This window comes from Aquarana catesbeiana, linkage group LG10 (genome assembly GCF_042186555.1).
Source record: "Aquarana catesbeiana isolate 2022-GZ linkage group LG10, ASM4218655v1, whole genome shotgun sequence".
Lineage (NCBI taxonomy): Eukaryota > Metazoa > Chordata > Amphibia > Anura > Ranidae > Aquarana > Aquarana catesbeiana.
This window is the reverse complement of record NC_133333.1, coordinates 84,479,911-84,502,379: the sequence shown is the minus strand read 5'-3', so window position 1 is coordinate 84,502,379 and position 22,469 is coordinate 84,479,911. Positions and strand designations below refer to the sequence as shown.

General features: G+C 43.2%; 1 protein-coding gene across 1 annotated transcript in view; it reads right to left on the bottom strand.

Annotated features, from left to right (window-relative positions):
* SLC17A7 (solute carrier family 17 member 7) overlaps window positions 1-22,469 on the bottom strand; it is a 312,589-nt gene that overhangs the window by 2,229 nt on the left and 287,891 nt on the right. The window contains exon 11 of the mRNA XM_073602352.1: window positions 1,395-1,522. Coding sequence (XP_073458453.1) covers window positions 1,395-1,522 — 128 coding nt within the window. The remainder of the gene's footprint in view (window positions 1-1,394; window positions 1,523-22,469) is intronic.

Here is a 22,469-nt window from a genome sequence, read left to right as displayed (position 1 = left end):
GAACTGTAAACAAACATAACATAAACAAATAACCACAAATGGTATATTCTCAAAATTATGAAAAGTAAGGTTGGTAAGGTTGGCTAATTTTATCACTGGTGGTGGACTGCACGCAATATTTTCCATGTCATGACAGATTTCATATGTCTCTCATATTGATGGACTTTTTTAATTTGGCAGTTTCCTTCATTTATTTTTTCACGGGTGTTTGACTACATGTTTGGACATTTTACTACATATTTTTGCATTTACCAACCTTACTTTTCATAATTTTGAGAATATGCCATTTGTGGTTATTTGTTTGTTATATTTGTTTACGGTTCATGGATAACACTATTGATCGATTATGCATTATTGAGTCAATGCTGTAGTGCGATTCTATTATTATCTACTGTGAATTTGTACAGCCTGTTGTATAGGTTTGGGATTTCTTGGTGTTGATCCAAGAATAAAGCAACATTATATGCATTGTTATCCTTTCTAATGATTTTAGAAATATTTTATAGGAATTTCTAGTGTATGTCATTGTTATTTTGTAATAAAATTATCTACTTTTATATATACTTTTGTTGTTTATCCCTTACTCATACTACCACCTGCACCATCCCCCTAAGGGCAGTCTTTTCCACAACCCGTTGTACAGAGTGCAGTGGTCCAGAATACGTAATGTACAGTGCATTGTAGTGAGTGCAGTGCTACAGTCCAGAATATGTGATGTAAAGCACATTGTACAGAGTCCAGCAGTCTTGAGTATGTAACATATAGCACATCAAAGAATTTGCAACAGTTCAGAAAATAGAACACAGCACGGCATATAGATAAAGGGACCCCCCTCCTCTAACAAAAGCCCCTTGTCAATGGTGGTAGCATAAATGCCCCTTTTATAGAAGTCAACATTGCAAATTATATATTAGTGGTGAGTTCAGAATTCTGTGTTACATTGATGATCATTGCAGGCTACCTCTGTTCATATTCATGGCTAGTCTAAATACCCCCATTTTATTGGTGGTCAGTGCAAATCTACCATGTTAGTGTTAAACGTTTTATTTTATTTTTTTACTATTAGTGACTAACTCAAATGTACCCCTTACCTGGGAAGTCATTATAAATGCCCTCCAACATTCCATACATACAGTATATTAAAATTAAAAAACCTAGTAAGTGAGAGTGAACTTCTTCTCCACCCTCTCTCTTACTTACTGGGTTATTGCAGTGTGATCGTAGAATCTGTGGCTTTGGCTGCTTAGTAAGTTGCATGGACAGGCACAGTTGACAGTTTTCTGTCAAAAAAGCTGGGTGCTACCATGTTCCAAGGACACAATATATGGTTTTCTCAGGGTCATAAAGTGGTATCAGAGTACTTAGCTATGCAGTTAGTAGTGACATCACCATACCTTGTGTTTTGTCATGGCTCCTACAATGAGGGGGCAGACCATGCCTGACAGAGTGCCAACACCATTGGAAATACCCATGAGAATACTGGCATAGCGAGGTGCAATGTCCAAATGATTCACATTGAATCCTGAATAATACAATAAATAAACATATAGTTTAATCAATAAATAAAGTAATGAAAGTCAGTTAATTAAATCTGTATTTCAGTCTTCACAGCTGTCTGCAGTCCTGCTAATGAAAATCTAATATCTAGAATCTGCCCTTGCCTGTATGCTAACATCCTATTGACTCAAATGGGACATACTCTTATTGCAGGAGCAATTTTCAAGTTTATTTTCAAGTTTATTTTGCCCAGACAATTTCCATATTTGAAAGAGAAAGTGAGAAAAGGAGGCTATGGTGGATTTTAGTGGTACCGTACAACAACTGGAATGGACAGTCGTAAATAAAATATTTGATGAATTTTATTACAAATATCCGTGAACTTCAAAAAATAACAAAAAAGGGTAACTCTGTGTAGCCAAGTCCCGGGCCTCTCTAGGCCTAATAGTGATCTACAGAGTTAGGGACAGCTGACATCCTTCTGTGTAGAGTGGGTTACGGGGCATGGTGGGTGCAATACAAGGTAGATTAATGGTCGCCAGACACTTCTTGAATGCAAAGAGATTTATTTTCTCTTAAACAGAACTGTGGGAAAGAGGGTTAGGGCCAGGACACTTTAGTAGTTGCAATCTTAATTAGCAGACTCCGAGACTTCTATAGGTAGACAGCCATGCAGGGAAATGCACCCAGCCAGACACCACATCTGCATGTGTAAGACACGCTGTCTCCTATGGTAACAATCTTGAACACTTTCTAACAAAGGTTGTAATTAACTCTTTCACTTCCTTCACAATTTCCTTGTTTAGATTTTCACTCAACTGAGCTCCCAGTCTATCACTTAGACCCTCTGATCCACTGCCACTGGATCTCCTGAGCTTTTCCAATCTTCTACTGAGTATCTTCCTCAAGTGTCACCCCCGCATCCCTGCTGGCTCCCTAGCTTAACCATTAACCATTCTTTGACACAGTTCCCCACACACAACTAATGTGTAAGGTAAAGTCTACAGGCCTGGAAAGATCAATTTGTAAATGAATAGAAAATTGGCTAAAAAAACAAATTCAGAGAGTAATGGTTAATGATTCTTATTCTGAATGGTCTAAGGTTATCAGTGGTGTACCCACTGATTCCGGTTCAGTGTTTGGGACCCTTACTTTTTAATATATTTATAAATGATATATGGTCTGGGATTAAAAGTACCATTTCTGTCTCTGCAAATTACACCAAGCTATACAGTGGAATAATGTCCTTACAGGATGTCTCAAATTTACAAGCCAACCTCAATGCACTGTCTAATTGGGCAACTAAGTGGCAAATGAGGTTTAATGTTGATAAATGTAAAATTATGCACTTGGGAACTAAGAATATGCATGCCTCATATATACTAGAGGGAGTACAACTGGCAGAAACCATAGTGGAGAAGGATCTTGGGGTTTTGGTAGAACATAAGCTCAATAATAGCATGCAATGCCAAGCTGCAAGTCCTTTCTTGTATTAAGAGAGGTATGGACTCCAGAGACAGAGATATCATTTTGCCCCTGTACAAATCATTAGTAAGACCTCATCTGGAATATGCAAGTCAATTTTGGGCTCCAGTTCTCAAAAAGGATATTGGGGAATTGGACATAGTGCAGAGAAGGGCAACCAAACTGATAAGAGGCATGGAGGAGCTCGGCTATGAGGAAAGATTAGAGGAACCAAATTTATTCTCTCTTGAAGAGGAGATTAAGGGGGATATGATCAACATCTATAAATACATAAGTGGTCCATATAGTGAACTTTGTGTTGAGTTATTCACTTTAAGGTCTTCACAGAGAACAAGGGGGGACTCTTTATGTCTAGAGGAAAAAAAGATTTCATACCCAAATACGGAAAGGTTTCTTCACAGTAAGAGCTGTGAAAATGTGGAATAAACTCCCTCCAAAGGTAGTTCTGGCAAACTCAGTAGATTGCTTTAAAAAAGGCCTGGATTCTTTCCTAAATGTACATAATATAACTGGGTACTAACATTTATAGGTAAAGTTGATCCAGGGGAAATGTGATTGCCTCTCGGGGGATCAGGAAGGAATTTTTTTCCCCTGCTGTAGCAAATTGGAGCTTGCTTTGCTGGGGTTTTTCGCCTTCCTCTGGATCAACTGTGGGTGAAGGATTGTGTATATGGGATTGGATGATTTTTTTTTTTTGGTGTAGATGGACTTGTGTTGCTTTTCAACCTGACTTACTATGTAACTTGCTGCACATTTTCACTGGCAAGTTGTAAACTTGCAGAGCACTTGAAGCGCAAATTCTAGTTGACACTTCCAATTTGTAGCAAATTTGCATGGCAAATCTCTAGCAAGAGCAAAGTTGCAGTGGTGAATCTACAGCAAGAGCTCTGCAAGTCTACAGCATGAAAATTCAGCCACAGTGCCCCTATGGTGGGATGACTATTTCACAACATATTTGAACCAGAACTTGCAGCAGACTTGCAGAATGTTTGCAAAGAAAGTTGATCTGGAGTCATGCAATGCAGACTTGCTGCAATTGTGCAACAAATTTGTGAAGCCTGGCAAGTCTAGCAATAGCTTAGCAAGTCATTTTCAAACTTGCAGCACAATTGCATTCTATCTGGGATGGGAGCAAAGAAGGGGGTGGGGGATGTTTATGGAGAATTATGGACAATTGTCAAGATATTTGCAAAATATAGATCAATTTGTCTGGGCCTAACACAGATCCCTGTTTTGTATTCATATTTTCCTATTTAGTGAATAAATGCATACTTTGGGGTGCACATCCTATTGCAATAGGCTGTGCACACCTATGGGTTCCTTCATCCTACCCTCGGGCTCATTGGGAAGGAAGAAAGCTTCCGAATCCTCTGGCAGCCTCCCCAGGTCTCAGACTGGTAAGATCAGCTCCCTGTTTGCCCAGCACCGCCACTCGATCTCAATGGGATTGGGCAGATATGGCGGCGGGTTTGCCTCCTGCATCCCAATACATCAGCCACTGCCTGGCACTGCTGCACCATTCTAGGAGCTTGCAATCACTCACAGAGGCTCCAGCCTTGGACATCAGCTCTCTGCCTTTTCCTCACCCAGACCTCATTACCTCTGAGGATAGACTGGCCACTTCTCCACCATCCTGCTTCAATCACAGTGAACAGTAGAATGCACTAGGGGGGCCACTCACTCTTCAGCCTCACCTGCCTCCATCTTTGCTGCATCATCCCCGGGAGCACAGGACTTGATGAGTGCATTTCCTGCCTCGTACTATATACTCAGTGGGCTTACCTTCCCTCACTTGAGCTGTTTCAATGGTGGGGAGGGAGTCCTGCCCCTAGTTCCACGGGGCACTCTAGATCTCCAATGCTAGCCCTGGAAACAGAGAAGGACTGGGATCTCAAAAACTATATTCTATCACTGCCAACTAGGTCTGACTTGGATTATTACAATTCTAGATTTGAGAAGGCATACAAGCATGACGTGAGCCTTATAAAAATCAGCCTCTCCCGGCTGGATTCCAAAGTACAGGAATTGGCTGCCACAGTTCAGTCACACTGTTCAGCTAATAAATAACACAAGTTGCAGCGCTAAACAGTCAAAGTGATACAAATGATAAAGAAAAGTGTCCATATCTAGAAACGGCTCATGTTGTTCTCCAAAGAAGAAACAGTGATTGTGAACAAAGTCTCTTAGTAAGTGTCCAATATGGGTGAGCAGATAATTGGTAGGAACCTCACCCAGGTGCACCTCCACCATGAATCGTATAAAATGCTTCCTTACCAGAACTCTAGACTCCAAATTATAAGAGTCTAGATAAACATGGGTAGTACACAGAAGAACTGATCAATTCCCTCTGTTTAGGCTGAAGAGGATGGTGTCATGGCTGACAGTAAAGATCACTCTGAAACACAACCCATAGGGAAGAAAAGAATTGCCCACATAGTGTAAAGCTGTATAATGCTTTATTAAAAGAAAGTTATGCTAAGAACTCACAGAAATCCAGATACAGTCCAGCATATAAAATTCAATATTTTCCGGGAACTGGTCCACATGTAAGCTTGTGTGGTAACATCACAGACATGGACTCTGCCCTACACGTTTTGTCAGAGTTGATGTCATCGGGGGCATAGAGTCCATGTTCATCTCCACGCCAATATACATTGTCCGGAGCAGAAAGGGAGCACAGCTGTCCCCACTAATCAAATCAGATTACTCTCAGGTATGGCCGCCGTTGTATCAGAGCGGATGGCCAAGCCTCGATCTTCGGTTTAAAAATAATATGGCCACCTTTGTACTGGGATGGATGGCCAAGCCTCGATCTGAAAACAAGATGGCTGTCTTTGCAACAGAACAGATGGCCAAGCCTCGGTTTTGAAACAAGGCCACCAAACCTCGTCTTGGATAGAAATGTCAAAACATTGTTCCTGAATGAAAAACCCGGTCAAGCTTCATAATGAAGGAGGGTTCAAGTTTAATATAAAAAGCTGTATGATCAGAAATAGATTTTTGAACCAAGAACATGGTAATAACCTAGGTTGCAATTGGGTACAACATCTTAAATGTGAACAACCCCCAATGGTGTCATGTCTGGATTGTTATGCTATCTAGCACCAACAAATGGTCAGAATCAGAGGGTATATGTATCACATGATCTGCCAAGAAACAATTTGGATAATAAAAAATGTTGTATATAAAAAATACAAATTGTGTATACAAATTTGTAAAAACAAATGAAAAAATATATATATAAATTGGGTGGAGGGGATGTGGTTGTCCCCTTTCTGCAGAGGACCCCAGTGCAATTCATTAATAGTTCATATCAGAATTGACCTCATATAGTATATATTAAATGATACATACATGAATCCAATCACACGATGCACAGTAATTAACATATAGAGTGAAAATATCTCTGTTCTATCAAAAAAGTCAAAACCCATTCAAGAATTATTGACCAAAGCATTTGTGTTCCAATCCACGTTCATACCATGGGGGACATAGGATTTTAATTCATAAATCCAGCCAACCTCAATCTGGGAAACACCCCTTTTTGTTGATCCCCCTCTTCAAGGTGGTATGTATGTATCTATCACCTATTGTGGCAATGTGCAAAATGTTTGGGTACTGTGTGTTTCCCTTTACTTTCTTGATATAATTGATATGTTCGCTCACATGTACTGAAAAAGTTGTTCTCCCCATGTATTGCTTGCCACACTAACAAGTAATAAGGTACACAACATTCTTAGTTGTGCATGTAATAAAATGTTTGATGGAATATGATTTGGCCATTGTGGTAGAGAAGGTACATGATTTCCGTTTGCCACTGATACTGACTTGGCATACTGCACACTTTTTACAAGAATAATATCCCACTGGGTTGTGAAAGAAAGTCATTAGTTTAGAGGGATTAGGTTAGGAGCTATACTTGCCTGTAGTGCTGGCAGTCCCCTAAAGATAACCCCTAGTTTGTCTGGAAGTAGTGGACCTAAATCTTTTTTATTTGATAATTATGTCTAGAGAAAGATGTAATGAAAGACCACTTGAATTTCTGAGTTTCATTGTTTTTTACTTTGTCCGCTATTAGGGAATCTCTATTGAGGCTCCTTACTCTGCTTATTTCTTTATCTAAAATTGCTGCATTGTACCCTTTTTCAATTAATCTACTTTTTAGAAGGGGTTTCTGTATGTCAAAATCACTGACCTTAGAACAGTTACGTCTCAGTCTGATGAACTGACTTTGGAGCACAGATTCTAACCAAGTCTTATGGTGACAACTGTCCCTATGTATGTATGAGTTACGGTCTGTTTTGAAAAAAGTACTTTTGACCAACTTGTTGTTTTCTACTCAGATCTCTAGATCTAGAAAATAGATCCTCTCCCTGTCAAATTCAAAGGAAAGTGAAATGCCTCAATCATTTGAGTTAAAAAACGTATAAATTGCTCTAAAGAGTCCCGACCGCCCTTCCAGAGGAGGAGGACGTTGTCTATGTATCTAGCCCAAAGGACAAGCTCTGGTCTAGCACAGGCATAGACGACATTCTCCTCCCACTTGGCCATAAAGAGGCCGGCCAGAATAGGGGCAAACTTAGCCCCCATGGCCAAACCCTTCTTCTGAATATAATATTGGTGGTTAAACCAGAAATAATTATGGGTTGTGGTGAATGTGAGCAGATCCATGATGAAATTCTTCTGAGTTTGAGGTATATCAACTTCCTTTGAAAGGTAGGCAGTTAACCGCTTCTGATCCTAAACTATGGGATATGCATGTGTACAGTATAGGGATGCGACGTCAGCTGCCACCAGCAAACCTTCCTCCCATCCCATGCAATGTCATTCAAAAGTTGTGCACTGTCCTTCCTGTCTTTTAGGTACGAGGGTATTTTTTTCACTATTAGCTGTAAATAAAAGTCAATATATTTGCCAACCCTGACTGTGATGGAATCAATCCCACTTATTACAGGGCGGCCTGGTGGGTGGCAGGTATCCTTGTGAACTTTAGGAAGGTAGTATATTGTGGCGATGTGTGGAGCGGTAGGTACTAGATAAGCCATTTCCTTTTGGTCTAAAATGTTACCTTTGAAGCCTTTATCAATGAGGATAACAAGTTTCTTTTTATATGTGTGTGTAGGAATGCCTTTCAATACTTCATAAGATTGTTAATCGCCAAGGATTTTGAGAATCTCTTGTTGGTAGTTGCATTTATCTAAAATGACAATACCGCCCCTTTTGTCCGCAGGGTGAATAACAAGATCTTTCCTCTCACATAATTTTTTTTAGGCCTAAATCAAATGAAGGGTTAGAAGGAGGTCTTTTTATGGTTAATTCAATGAACAAAAAAAGCCTAAATCCTACCCCACTACTGGTAAAAATCTTGGGCTCCTATGACCTGTGGTTCCGGAGATATGGGGCTCCTTGCACAGCCTGTCAGAAGCTACATACAGAGTGGCCAGTTTAAATACAAGCTGGCACACTCTGTTTGCAGCAGATTGAGAGGTTGAGCTCACAATGCCTCTCCTCACTTATTGTCAGAGGCACTGAATAAATAAAAAAGTACCATTAGCCCCAGCTGTCCATTAAAAATGCTGCAGTGGAGGAACGCCTCTCACTGCCTCTCACTGCAGTGTCATAGAAGGGGCATGTGTCTAAAAGACAAATGCTCCCTTCCAGCCCAGCCCTCTTAACTACAAGGAAAAACATGGGTTTATGGGTATAAGATTTACCCACGATCCCATGTTTTTCTCACACAGTTAAGAGGCAGAATAAGAATCTGCTGCTGTTGAAAAGGTACTGGTAATCAAGCTAAATCATATATTATTATGCTATATGTTATAAGATACAAATTTATTATTTATCTATTTACTGTGAAATTACTGGTTTGTAGTTGTAACTTCAAACTTCAGTAATTTGTCCGTCAAGCCACCTGCTTGAGTACAGATTTTGAAAATATAGTAAATTACCTTAAAAACAATATATAATAATTATTTGTATATTACTTATGGTAATTAACCCCTTGGCACCCAGGCCAATTCTGACACTTCTCTCCTACATGTAATAATCATAATTGTTTTGCTAGAAACCCCAAAAATTACTCAGAAACCCCAAACATTATATATATATTGTTTTAGCAGACACCCTAAGGAATAAAATGGTGGTTGTTTCAACTTTTTATGTAACACGGGAATTGCACAGAAATTTTTCAAATGTGTTTCTTTTGGAAGAAAACTGTTTCATGAATATATACTAATAAAAAAAAAAACCCACTAAAGATAACCCGATTTTTTTTGTATAATGTGAAAGATGATGTTACGCCAAGTAAATAGATACCTAACATGTCACGCTTTGAAATTGCTCACGCTTGTGGAATGGTGCCAAACTTCAGTACTTAAAAATCTCCATAGGCGACGCTTTACATTTTTTTACAGATTAAATGTTTAGAGTTACAGAGGAAGTCTAGTGCTAGAAATATTGCTCTTGCTCTAACGATCATGGTGTATGTAACCTGTGTGTATCTGGCTCTGATACTAGCCAGTGCCTCACCAGCCACTGACCTCACCGTATGTCCCTGCCTTAGAAAGACCTGAGTGTCTCATAGAACCTGTTTCTACAGCTGTTTTGATAGAAGTGGGATTGGACAGAATGTATTTATGTACGTTAATTTTACAGATGTATTTGTGGATATCAATAAATATATAAATTTGTTAATTTGTTTAGGTAGAACAAATTGAAAACCCTTAGCCAACACAAGAGTTTCTTCATGTCTAAGGATAGTTTTACTAAGATTGTTAATACCGCTCCCTTTTTCATCTGTCTCCTTTGCCTTCATATTTGTCTCCCCTTCTAGTCCCTCTCTTTGTTCAGGCCCCTTTTTTTGCCCCTAAAATCCTTGCGAGAACCCCACCCATTTTGTGTGGGATAATACTGGTTGTGGCTGTATGGGGGTTCATGATATGTATCCCCATCTCATATCATATATGGATAAGATAAATGTCCTCATCTCTTAAAGGGGAGTATCTATTATGGGTAGACACATGTCCATGTGGCAAGCAATACGTGAGGAGCACAACTAGAACTTTTTCAGTACTCGTGAATGAATATATCAATTAAATCAAGAAAGGTAAAAGGGAACACACAATACCCAAACATTCTGCACAATGCCACAATAGGGACCCTAGGGCAGTGTTTCTCAACTTTTTGCCTTTGGGGAACCCTTGGCAAAAAGTTTGAGATCTCGGGGAACCCCTGAAAAAAAAATTCAGATCTACAGCTCACGGAACACTGGATCTGATCAGCGAACTGTAAATATAACATCATTAAAGAAATTGTATCAAATAATAGAATAAATATTGTAAAAACAAAAAACCACTTACCTCCTTAATGTGAAACCTGGGCTTGCTTTTTTTCTGCACGGATGCTCAATTGTTGGTTGAACTTGAGATAAGCATACACAAATTTAATCTGAAATTTCAACTGAAATTGAATGGTTTTGTATCCCAATCAGAGCCCCCTTTATAGCAGGTGTCCCAGTCAGAGCCCCCTTTTACAGCAGGTGTCCCAGTCAGAGCCCCCTTTACAGCAGGTGTCCCAGTCAAAGTCCTCCTTTACAGCAGGTGTCCCAGTCAGAGACCCCTTTACAGCAGGTTTCCCAGTCAGAGCCACCTTTACAGCAGGTGTCCCAATCAGAGCCCCCTTTACAGCAGGTGTCCCAGTCAGAGTCCTCCTTTACAGCAGGTGTCCCAATTACTCTTATCAGTGAGGAGTGGCTCAGTACTGCCTTCAGCACCCGCTAGGCTCCGCCCTTGTACTGGCCCTGACAAGAAACCTACCAGTGCCCATGTGCCTCTGCCAGCTTTGTCCATCCACCCCCCATCTCTAACCTCCAGTCATGTGCTCCGATGGCTCTCTGTCCCTCATGCTATCTGAATTGCCACAGTTATATGACTCCTATAGCTGTGGTAATGCAGAGTGCAGGTGAAACAGAGAGCCATCGGAGCACATTGCACAGTGCAGTGCAGAGGGGAGGCAGAGAGCCACTGTAAGAGCTCACCTGCGGATTGAGCCACTTGTTCCTGCCCAGTCAGCGCGTCCATATAAGACCTCCTCCTTCTTTGGCTCCCGTTCCTGCTCATTGCACTCCTTCCCGGCTTCACCCCCTGACCTTATAGGGGCCAGAACTACAGAGGTAGCATCGGGTATTCATGTGCTCTTAGTGTAAGCGCGCATTAAGGACAAGATTGGCGGTATACATCCGCAATAATGTAGATTTCCCACGGAACCCCAGTTGAGAAACACTGCCCTAGGGTAACTTGCTTTGTGGTGATAGATAAATACATACCACCTTGGAGAGGAGGATCAACAAAAAAGGGTGTTTCTCAAATGGAGATTAGATGGATTCATGAGTTAAAATCCTCTGTCCCCCATGGTATTGGGAACGCTTTCATCAATAGTTCTTGAACGGTTTTGACTTTTTGATCGAACAGAGGTATTTTCACTCTATATGTTAATTACTATACATCATGTAATTGAATTCATGTATGACATTTAATATATACTATATGAGGTCAATTCTGATATAAACTATTCATGGATTGTACTGGGGTTCTCTGCAGAAAGGGGACAGGCATATCCCCTCCCCCCAACATTTTATTACCTAATTTTCTTATTGACAAATCATGGGATACATATATTCTCTGATTCTGACCATTTGTTCTTGCTAGATAGCATAACAATCCAGACATGACACCATTGGGGGGTATTCACATTTAAGGTGTTGTACCCAATTGATTACAACCTAGGCTATTACCATGTTCTTGGTTCAAAAATCTGTTTCTGATCATACAACGTTTTATATTCAACTTGAGCCCATCTTCATTATGAAGCTTGAGCAATTTTAGACCGGGTTTATCATCCTGGTACGAGGTTTTGACATTTCTATCCAGAACGAGGTCCGATTGTCCTTTGGTGTCCCTCTTGTTTCAAAACCGAGGCTTGACCATCTGTTCTGTTGCAAAGATGGCCATACTGTTTTCAGATCAAGGCTTGGCCATCTGTTCCGGTACAAAAGGTGGTCATCTTATTTTTAAACCGAGGCTTGGCCATCTGTTCAGATTTGGCAGCCATACTTGTGGGTAATCTGATTTTATTAGCGGGGACAGCTGTGCCCTTTCTGCTCCAGAAAATATATATCAGAGTGGTGACGGACATGGACTCCATGCCCCCGATGACATCAACTCTGATGAAACATGTAGGGCGGAGTCCATGTCTGTGATGTTACCATGTAAGTTGAACCTGTACATGCGGACCAGTTCCCGGGAACTATTGAATTTTATATGCTGGATTTAAATCTGGATTTCTGTGAGTTCTTAGCATTACTTTATTTTAATAAAGCATTATACAGTTTTACACTATGTGAGCAATTCTTTTCTTCTCTATGGGTTGTGATTCAGAGTGATCTTTACTTTCAGCCATGACGCCATCTCCTTCAGCCTAAACAGAGGGAATCAATCAGATCTTCTGGGTACTACCCACGTTATCTAGACCCTTATATTTTGGAGTCTAGAGTTCTGGTAAGGAAGCATTTTATATGATTCACTGTGGAGGTGCACCTGGGTGAGGTTCCAACCAATTATCTGCTCACCCATATTGGACACTTACTAAAAGACTTTGTTCACAATCACTGTTTCTTTTTTGGAGAACATGATGAGCTGTTTCTGTATACTGTATGGACACTTTTCTTTATCATTTGTATCACTTTGACTGTTTAGCGTAGCAATTTAGACCCCTTTCACACTGAGGCAGTTTTCAGGCATTTTAACGGCTTACAGCTGTCTTTCGACACTTGGGGATCTCTCTAACTTTCTGGGCGTGTTTTAATTGCCGCACATTGCAATTCCGGACTCGCTGTGGAAACCCCTAGTACCACAGACTCTTAAGCTCCTAGGTGACCTCTACAGTAGCTTCCTCTCAGGGCCCAGCTCCAAAGAAAGCTTCCTGTCAACGCCATAGCCCTACTTGAGAGAATCTACATGAAAGCTAATCTGGCCTCTATCACAGTTTTGTCAGAGTTAATATTGCAAGTAATTCAAGGTGCCGTGAAGGGGCCTTGCAGCTTATGCATACGTTTGCAAATGTGTGCTAACTAAACCCCTGTTTTTAACGCATACTGTTGGACAGGTTAATTTGGTTGGTAAACAGACTGGTTGGTGAGTTGAGCTGGGGATTTTCTCTGGTTTTGTGTTTCATGCATTGCCCTTCCATGTGCTCATTTCTGTGAAGGCCAGTTATAGGTGGGGGCAAGAGTCATCTGTTTGTTACTGGTGTAATTTGGTTAGGGGACACATTGGGCACCTTTGCTGCCATTGTGCTATGTGCTGGGTGTCCAATGTTCCCCTGTGCTTTTAAGGAGGATCGGGCTACCTCCAGGCCCACCTGCCCTTTATCTATCCATTAGAATGCATGTGCTTCCACTGTGGAGACTCTCATAAATTTATAAGGGTTAGGACTGCAAGTAATACAGGGTGTCGTGAAGGGGCCTTGCAGCTTATGCATGCATTTGCAAATGTGTGCTGACTAAACCCCTGTTTTACACATACTGTTGGACAGGTTAATTTGGTTGGTAAGCAGACTGGTTGATGAGTTGAGCTGGGAATTTTCTATGGTTTTGCCTTTCATCCGTTGCTCTTCCATGTGCTCTTTGCTGTGAAGGCCAGTCAGGGGAGGGCTGGCAGCCTTAGGCCTGGGGGGGCAAGTCCAGCCAAGTGGCCCATTGAACCACTGAATCAGCTCACCACCAGAGCCCATCAGTACAGCCTAATCAGTGCCCATCAGTGCAGCCTAATCAGTGCCTATCAATGCAGCCTCACCAGTGCCCATAAATGCAGCCTCACAAGTGCCCAAAAATGCAGCCTCACCAGTGCCCATAAGTGCAGCCTCACCAGTGCCCATCAAATGCAGCCTCACCAGTGTCCATCAAACGCAGCCTCACCAGTGTCCATCAAATGCAGCCTCACCAGTGTCCATAAATGCAGCCTCACCAGTGTCCATAAAGGCAGCCTCACCAGTGCCCATCAGTGCAGCCTGACCAGTGCCCATCAATGCAGCCTCACAAGTGCCCATCAGCTCAGCCTCACAGTGCCCATCCCATCAGCTCAGCCTTGCCTGTACCCATCAATGTAGTCTGATCAGACAGTCCATCAGCGCAGACTTGCCAGTGTATGGGGAGAGAGGAGAGCCACCAGTTTATATAGAGCGGGGATCTCCAGCTTACCCGGCGCGGCCGTTGTCACACTAAGTCCTGCCTCCTGGACTGGCTAATATGATGGACATTACACGTCCCGACATTGGACCAGTATGACGTCCATCATAGGAGCCGGTCCAGGAGGTGGGACTTCATATGTCACTCGGCCGCATCAGGTAAGCGGGAGACGGAGATCCCCGCTCTGTGTAAACCGATGGTGCTCATGCCCCCTTCCCTTCAGAGGCAGCCTGGTGTGCACCAGCCTGAAAGCTGCCTCAGGGCAAGCGGCCAATAGCCCAGAGTTCCCGGGCCAACCCCAGGCCTTGGGACTCGGGGATAATAATGGTCATTGGTAATACCGAGACCTGGAGCTTTTTGGGGACTCACTCGGGGCTATAGCCCAGGTCAGCCCCCCTCCCAATGCCACTGCCCACAGGCCATGGTCAGCAGGACCCACAGGCTATGGCCAGCACAGGACCTGCCAGCTAGAGAGTGTTGAGGGCTATTTCCTATATTGAGGTTACTGGGTGGTAGGCAGGGCACTGGGGCAGGGTAAATGGGGTGCATGGGGGGAGGGGAATGGGATGTTGGGGGTGTCGGGGTCTGAGTCTCTCTCTCACCTCAGTGAAGCCAGCTCAGTAGGTCCTTCCACGCCCTCTTGGGGGGTGATGACAACTTCCAAATTGCAGCCAGCGCCCAGCCCGAGCCAGTCATGTGCATCCCCTGGTGTGCCCTGGCTACCTCTGCCTGCCTCCAGTCCAAAGATTCCGGGAGTGTAGTGGAGGGTAAGTTGCTTGTCTCACTGAAAGTATGTTGGCTGCTCTCTCAGTCAGTTCTTCTCTCTGTGTCCTCGAAACTAGTTGCAACTTGCATTGTCTCACTCTCTTGCAGCCACTCCAGCCTGAGCCAGTCACAGGACACATCCCTGGGCACACCGCACGCCCTGCCTCTGCCTGCCTCCGAGACTCCTGGGAGTTGTAATTTGCTGCACTGCTCAGTTCCACCCTCTGCCTCCAGGAACTTGAACACAGTCCGGACTACAACTCCCAGAATGCAGCGCAGCATCCAGCCAACCAATCGGTGGATGCCGCAGCTGACTTCTACCATCCATCCAGGCCCACCTGCCCCTTATCTCTCCATTAGAATGCATGTGCTTTCACTGTGGAGACTCTCATAAATTTATAAGGGTTAGGACTGCAAGTAATACAGGGTGCCGTGAAGGGGCCTTACAGCTTACGCATGTGTTTGCAAATGTGTGCTAACTAAACCCCTGTTTTTAACGCATACTGTTGGACAGGTTAATTGTTGGTAAGCAGACTGATTGGTGAGTTGAGCTGGGAATTTTCTCTGGTTTTGTCCTTCTATCACAGTTTTGTCTCCTGCTTTTTCACAATAGTGCAACTCTATACCTGATTTCACATTCGATCTTACTGTTCTTTGTTGTCAATTTTTGTGAAGTTTGCTGGGTCTCTCCACCCTTTATACTCTTCTTTTCTTAAGAGGTATGCTATTGCTGGTGTTTAATAATGTTTGCAAACTCTTTTATTAAATTTTAACGTTTCTGCATTTGATACCGTACCTATGCAGCATTTCATGTTATTGTCATTGTCATTGTCATTGTATAGCTCCCTCACCTCACTGTTGACTCTCATGGCCTTATCATCCTGGGCAGGGCGGGCTGCCCTTCCTGTCCCCCCATAGGGAGGACAATTGTCCTATAGTTAGGCCCACTTAGCACCCTGCATTACTCCTTGGGCCTTTAGGTTTCCAGGCGTGGGTCGGGAGGGCACCCGATCATACCCACAGGGTGCCACTAACTTTTCTTCTTGCTCCCATCTTTTCTCATCGTGTTCGCTGGTGACCCCTCATTTACTAGTTTCAATGTTTATAGTTTAGATATTGAGAGCCAGAGGAGAGGCTTGCTAGTACATTTCCCTAGGCTTCCCTATCCCCCCCTAAGTCACTAGATTAGGTTTATTCAGAATATAGCCTTGATATGCTTAGCTCCTCTGTTCTTTTAGTTAGTGAGAGGTTGTATTTTGTCCTTTCCTGTTCAGTTTCACCCCCCCCCCCCCCTCCTCCTTTAAAAATGTGCTTGTTTAATGTAAATGGCTTCAACTTACCCATAAAATGCTTGAAGATTCTTTACCAAGCTCACAAAATAAAAGTTTTTTCTCAACCCCCCATAATACCTACCATAATACCCTTTATACAGTATATATTGACTACATTTTTGTCTCCCCTGACCTCTTAGACTGCTCCCCTTTTGCGCACATTGATCCCATCCTTTGGTCTGACCATGCCCTTGTCTACATATCTATTGCCATCCTGGACAGGCCCCATAGTCTTGGCTTCTGGCGATTGAATGACAACTTGTTACAGAACTCTTCCTGTCTTAAGGAAGTATTACAATTTTTTTACGCTATTCGTGATGTTCACTCTTGGAACATTATTTCAGCCTCTATCCATTGGGAAGCTTTCAAATGTGTCCTGCATGGTATCTTTATCGCTCATGGGACACACCTAAAACAGCCTTATCGCCTCATGGAATTGGACCACAAACACACAGGTTTCAATGAAAGTTTGCTACAGCTCTCTAACTTTAGAACACAATTGCGACAACTCATTGATCAGTGTTTTTAGCAGTGAGGGGTCATCTGTGCCCTACCTCCTATGTGTTAGAGGTCAAGTGCGATTGTTTGTAGGCCTGTAAACTACATTGCAGATCTGCCCTAACTGTCATTGCTGCCATTCATATTTCCCGCAACATTCTCACTTTTAAACTGAGCAAAACCTCCACCACGTTCCGTAATTATCATCATACATTATACAACATTAAAGGGAAATATACGCTGACATCCCCCATGACCATCTCTTGGCACGCATTAAATCTTACTTAAAAGCCACGACTTTCCCCATTCTGCCGACAGAAACAATCTGAATGAATTGGAAGCCCCATTCACTGATGATGAGCTTTCTCACATTATAGCTTCTTTACTGATAAGAGCCCCGGCTCCAATAGCTTCTACACTAGGTTCTACAAGACATTACGGGAGCAGCTAACATCAATTCTTTTGAAATCATTCAATGGTCTCGTCACAGGGCCTCTTTTCACCCCAGATGTTGGAAGCTCAGATTACTTTCACTCTTAAACACGGGAAAGATCCAACAAACTGCAGAAGCTACCAGCCCATTTAGCTTCTTAGCTTCAATGCCAAATTTTCGATAGCTGACTGCATACAACCACACCTGCCCATCTTGACCTATGGTGATCAGGTAGGATTCGTAAGAGAGAGGGAGGCTAGAAATAACACCTCCTGAGGGTTAAACAATATAGGACAATCCCATTCTCAACATATATTGTTGTGCCTTCTGACTGTTGATGCTGAGAAGGCCTTTGACTGGGTGAGTTGGCCATTTCTAGAGGCAACTATGCCCCAAATTGGCCTCAGGGACACTCTTCTACTGAAAATAATGGCCCTCTAAAGCAACCCCTAAGCCAAGTTTCGTTCAAACAGTATCCCCCCCAGACCATTTCACCATCCACAATGGGTGTCCTCTTTCTCCCTTGCTCTACATTCTTATAACGAAACACTTTACAGTGGCTCAAAGAGCCAAGTTGGCTCTCTTCGCCGATGATCTTCTTCTTTTCCTTACTAAACTGGACATCAGTCTACCCAATGTCGTGGCCAAATTCCAGCATTTAGGAAACCTAAGTAATTTCAAGGTAAATGCTTCCAAACCAGAAATATCGAATGTGTTTCTCCCTGCCAGATTAGGGACCCAACTCCAGCGTGAGTTCCCCTTAAAGGTAAGAAGCGATCATATTACTTACCTTGGAACGCATATTCCGACAGATCTCTCATCGCTTTATCGCCTCGACTACCTTAAAATATTAATGGAAGCGTCCAAAAGATGTGATGCACTGGAAACGCACTTGCATCTCATGGTTTGGCCATGTTAATAAATTTGATATTTTTTCGTGCTTTCTCTTTATATTTATTGCAATCCCAACAGACCCACCTAAGACTTTTCTCAACCATGGTCAAGCCTCCTGACTGTCGTGGTCAAATGTGAGCTTTTCAGAAACCTAAGTAATTTCATCGTCAATGCTTACAAATCTGAATTATTGAATGTTTCTCTTTCTCCCAGATTAGGTACTGAACTCCATTATCAGTTTCCCTTTAAGGAAAGAAGCAATCATATTACTTACCTTGGAACACGTATTCTGACAGATCTCTGAAGCATTGGAATAGTACTCGCATCTCATGGTGGTTTGGCCATGCTAACACATTGAAGATGGATATTATTCCCCACTTTCTGTATGTATTTAATGTGATCCCAGTAGACCCACCTAAGAATTTTTTCTCTCAACGGTCATGGGTCCTGGAATTTATCTGGGGTTCTCATCCCTGTGCCTGAAGCTGCTGGTCCACAGTAAGCCTAAGCCTCCTGGGAGTCTAGACCTCCCAGACTTTGAACTCTGTCACAAAGCCATCCTGACTAGATTATCTGATTGGTTCCATCACAGGTCTGACAAAAGAGGGGTCCAGCTTTAACAAGCTCTCTCCCCTTTGACTTATGGGCTCTCCCCTGCTCATTTACCCAATGACCACCGCTAACCTCCCTTCCTTATCTGGACCAAAACTTTTTCTTTCTTTGGGACAGATTTGTTATTCCACGTGGACTCGCACAGACCAGGCCCCTTGATGCCTATTTTCAACAACCCATCCAGTGGCAGAATTATAGGGGTTGCTGAGATCGCCATGGTGACCGGGCCCCTTGCTGAGGGGGCCCTTGAAAGCCCCCCGTACTCTTCGATAGGAGGAGCGGCAGGGGTGGCTGAGACGAGCTCCCTGATCGTCAGGCAATCTGTAATCAGTGGCACTGAGCAGAGAGCTCCGCACATTAACCTAAAGTGAAAGCACAGTGCTATGCTCTTTGTCTCCCCCTACAATGCCGTAGCTAAGGTAAAGGTCTGCCATTTTTTTAAGACTATCTATCTACTGTATGTGTGTTTATATGTGTGTGTGTGTGTGTGCATGCATGTATGCATGTGTGTGTGCATATGTATGTATGTAAGTGTGCATGTATGTGTATGTGCATGTGTTTATCAGTGGCGGTGCATCCGCCCCCTCTCTCCAGCCACCCCCTCTATGACCAATGGATGGATTCATACATAGCATGAATCTATCCATGGCCACCACTGCCACCCCCATATTTAGGTATCCGGCACCTTTTCGGGCGCCTGAATTACAGCGACGGGGTGTTTTTGAAGCACCTGATTAGAGCCATAGGCTCTAATAGGCTTCAACATAGGTGAACTGCGAGTGCCATGCTTGACGCTCACAGTCCACCCAGGTGTGTTAGAAAAGCTAATTAATACTCACTTTCCTAACACTGAACCACCTTTCCGCCAATCAGGTGTGTGGGTCTTTTACCCATCACTTGATTGGCTGAAACGATAGGCGCGGCTATTGGATGCCTATCAGGAGGAGAGGACGAGAGATGAGGATGGCAGGAGATGCATGGAGGACCCCGCTCGTGGCCGTCACCTGCTGCCCCACCGAGAGAGGGAAAATGCCGGGCAGTGCGAGGGGGGGCAGAGAGTAAACGGGTGGGGGGATTTACAGTGGCGGCATTTGATAGCACAGTTGCAGCATTTGATGGCACACTGGCAGCATTTAATTGGCACACCGGCAGCATTTGTTGGCACAGTGGTGGCATTTGATGGGCAAAGTGGCAGCATTTGATGGGCACAGTGGTGGTATTTGATGGCACAGTGGAGGCATTTGATGGCACAGTCACAGGGTTTGATGGGCACAGTGGCAGCATTTGATGGGCACAGTGGCGGCATTTGATGGCACAGTGGTGGCATTTTATGGCACAGTGGCAGCGTTTGATGGGCACAGTGGCAACGTTTGATGGCATACTGGCAGCATTTAATGGGCACACTGGCGGCATTTGATGGCACAGTGGCAGAGTTTGATGGGCACAGTGGCGGCATTTGATGGGCACAGTGGCGGCATTTAATGGCACAGTGGCGGCATTTGATGGGCACGGTGGCTGCAATTGATGGGCACAGTGGCTGCAATTGATGTTTCTTTTGCAGAATTTTACCCCGATAGATTTCTTCCACTTAATTTTTACAGAGGACCTGCTAGCATCAATTGTGGACCAGTGCAACCTGTATGCACAACAATTTATAGCAAGTAATCCAACAAGAGCCCTAACAAATTTACTGGCAAGCTGATAATCAAGCAATTTATCCCCAGCAAAAGGACCCGCTATGGGGTGAAGGTGTATAAATTATATGACCGAGCCACAGGGTATACATATGCCTTCACAGTATATGAAGGGAAGGACACCCAGCTGCATCCCCCTGATCGAGCGGGAAAGTCGTTTGGGAACTCATATACCCACTCCTGGAGAAAGGCTACCACCTGTATGTAGACAACTTCTATACGAGTTTGCCCCTGTTCCGCAACCTTCAAAGGTAGAACACTCCAGCATGTGGCACTGTAAGAAAGAACAGGAAGGGCTTTCCTCAAAGGCTCGTCAACAAGTAGTTAAGAAGAGGGGAGACGGCGAGTCTGCGTAACAAGTAAATTCTGGTTGTGAAGTGGACAGAAGGGATGTTACCTAGTTACATAGTTACATATAGTAGGTGAGGTTGAAAAAAGACACAAGTCCATCAAGTCCAACTATTGTGTGTAATTATATGTCAGTATTACATTGTATATCCCTGTATGTTGCAGTCGTTTAGGTGCTTATCTAATTGTTTCTTGAAACTATCAATCCACCCGCTGAGACCACTGCCTGTCCTTGCCACCCTTACAGTAAAGAACCCTCTACGTAGTTTAAGGTTAAACCTCTTTTCTTCTAATTTTAATGAGTGGCCACAAGTCTTGTTAAACTCCCTTCTGCGAAAAAGTTTTATTCCTATTGTGGGGTCACAAGTATGGTATTTGTATATTGAAATCATATCCCTTCTCAAGCGTCTCTTCTCCAGAGAGAATAAGTTCAGTGCTCGCAACCTTTCCTCATATCTAATATCCTCCAGACCCTTTATTAGCTTTGTTGCCCTTCTTTGTACTCACTCCATTTCCAGAACATCTTTCCTGAGGGCTGGTGCCCAGAACTAGACAGCATACTCTAGGTGCGGCCGGACCAGAGTCTTGTAGAGCGGGGGAATTATCATTTTATCTCTGGAGTTGATCCCCTTTTTAATGCATGCCAATATTCTGTTTGCTTTGTTAGCAGCAGCTTGATATTGCATGCCATTGCTGAGCCTATCATCTACTAGGACCTCCAGGTACTTTTCCATTCTAGATTCCCCCAGAGGATCTACCCGCAGTGTATAGATCGCATTCATATTTTTGCCACCCGAATGCATTATTTTACATTTTTCTACATTGAACCTCATTTGCCATGTAATTGCCCACCCCATTAATTTGTTCAGATCTTTTTGCAAGGTTTCCACATCTTGCGGAGAAGTTATTGCCCTGCTTAGCTTAGTATCGTTCACAAATACAGAGATTGAACTGTTTACCCCACCCTCCAGGTCGTTTATGAACAAATTAAATAGGATTGGTCCCAGCACAGAACCCTGGGGGACCCCACTACCCACCCCTGACCATTCTGATTACACCCCATTTATCACCACCCTCTGAACTCACCCTTGTAGCCAGTTTTCAATCCATGTACTCACCCTATGGTCCATGCCAACGGACCTTATTTTGCACATTAAACGTTTATGGGGAACTGTGTCAAATGCTTTTGCAAAATCCAGATACACCATGTCTACGGGCCTTCCTTTATCTGGATGGCAACTCACCTCCTCATAGAAGGTTAATAGATTGGTTTTGCAAGAACGATTCTTCATGAATCCATGCGGATTACTGCTAATGATACCATTCTCATTACTAAAATCTTGTATATAGTCCCTTATCATCCCCTCCAAGAGATTACATACTATTGATGTTAGGCTAACTGGTCTGTAATTCCAAGGGATGTATTTTGGGGCCTTTTTAAATATTGGTGCTACATTGGCTTTTCTCCAATCAACTGGTACCATTCCAGTCGGTAGACTATCAGTAAAAATTAGGAACAATGGTCTGGCAGTTACTTGACTGAGTTCCCTAAGTACCCTTGGGTGCAAGCCATCTGGTCCCGGTGATTTATTAATGTTTAGTTTCCCAAGTCTAATTTTAATTCTGTCCTCTGTTAACCATGGAGGTGCTTCCTGTGATGTGTCATG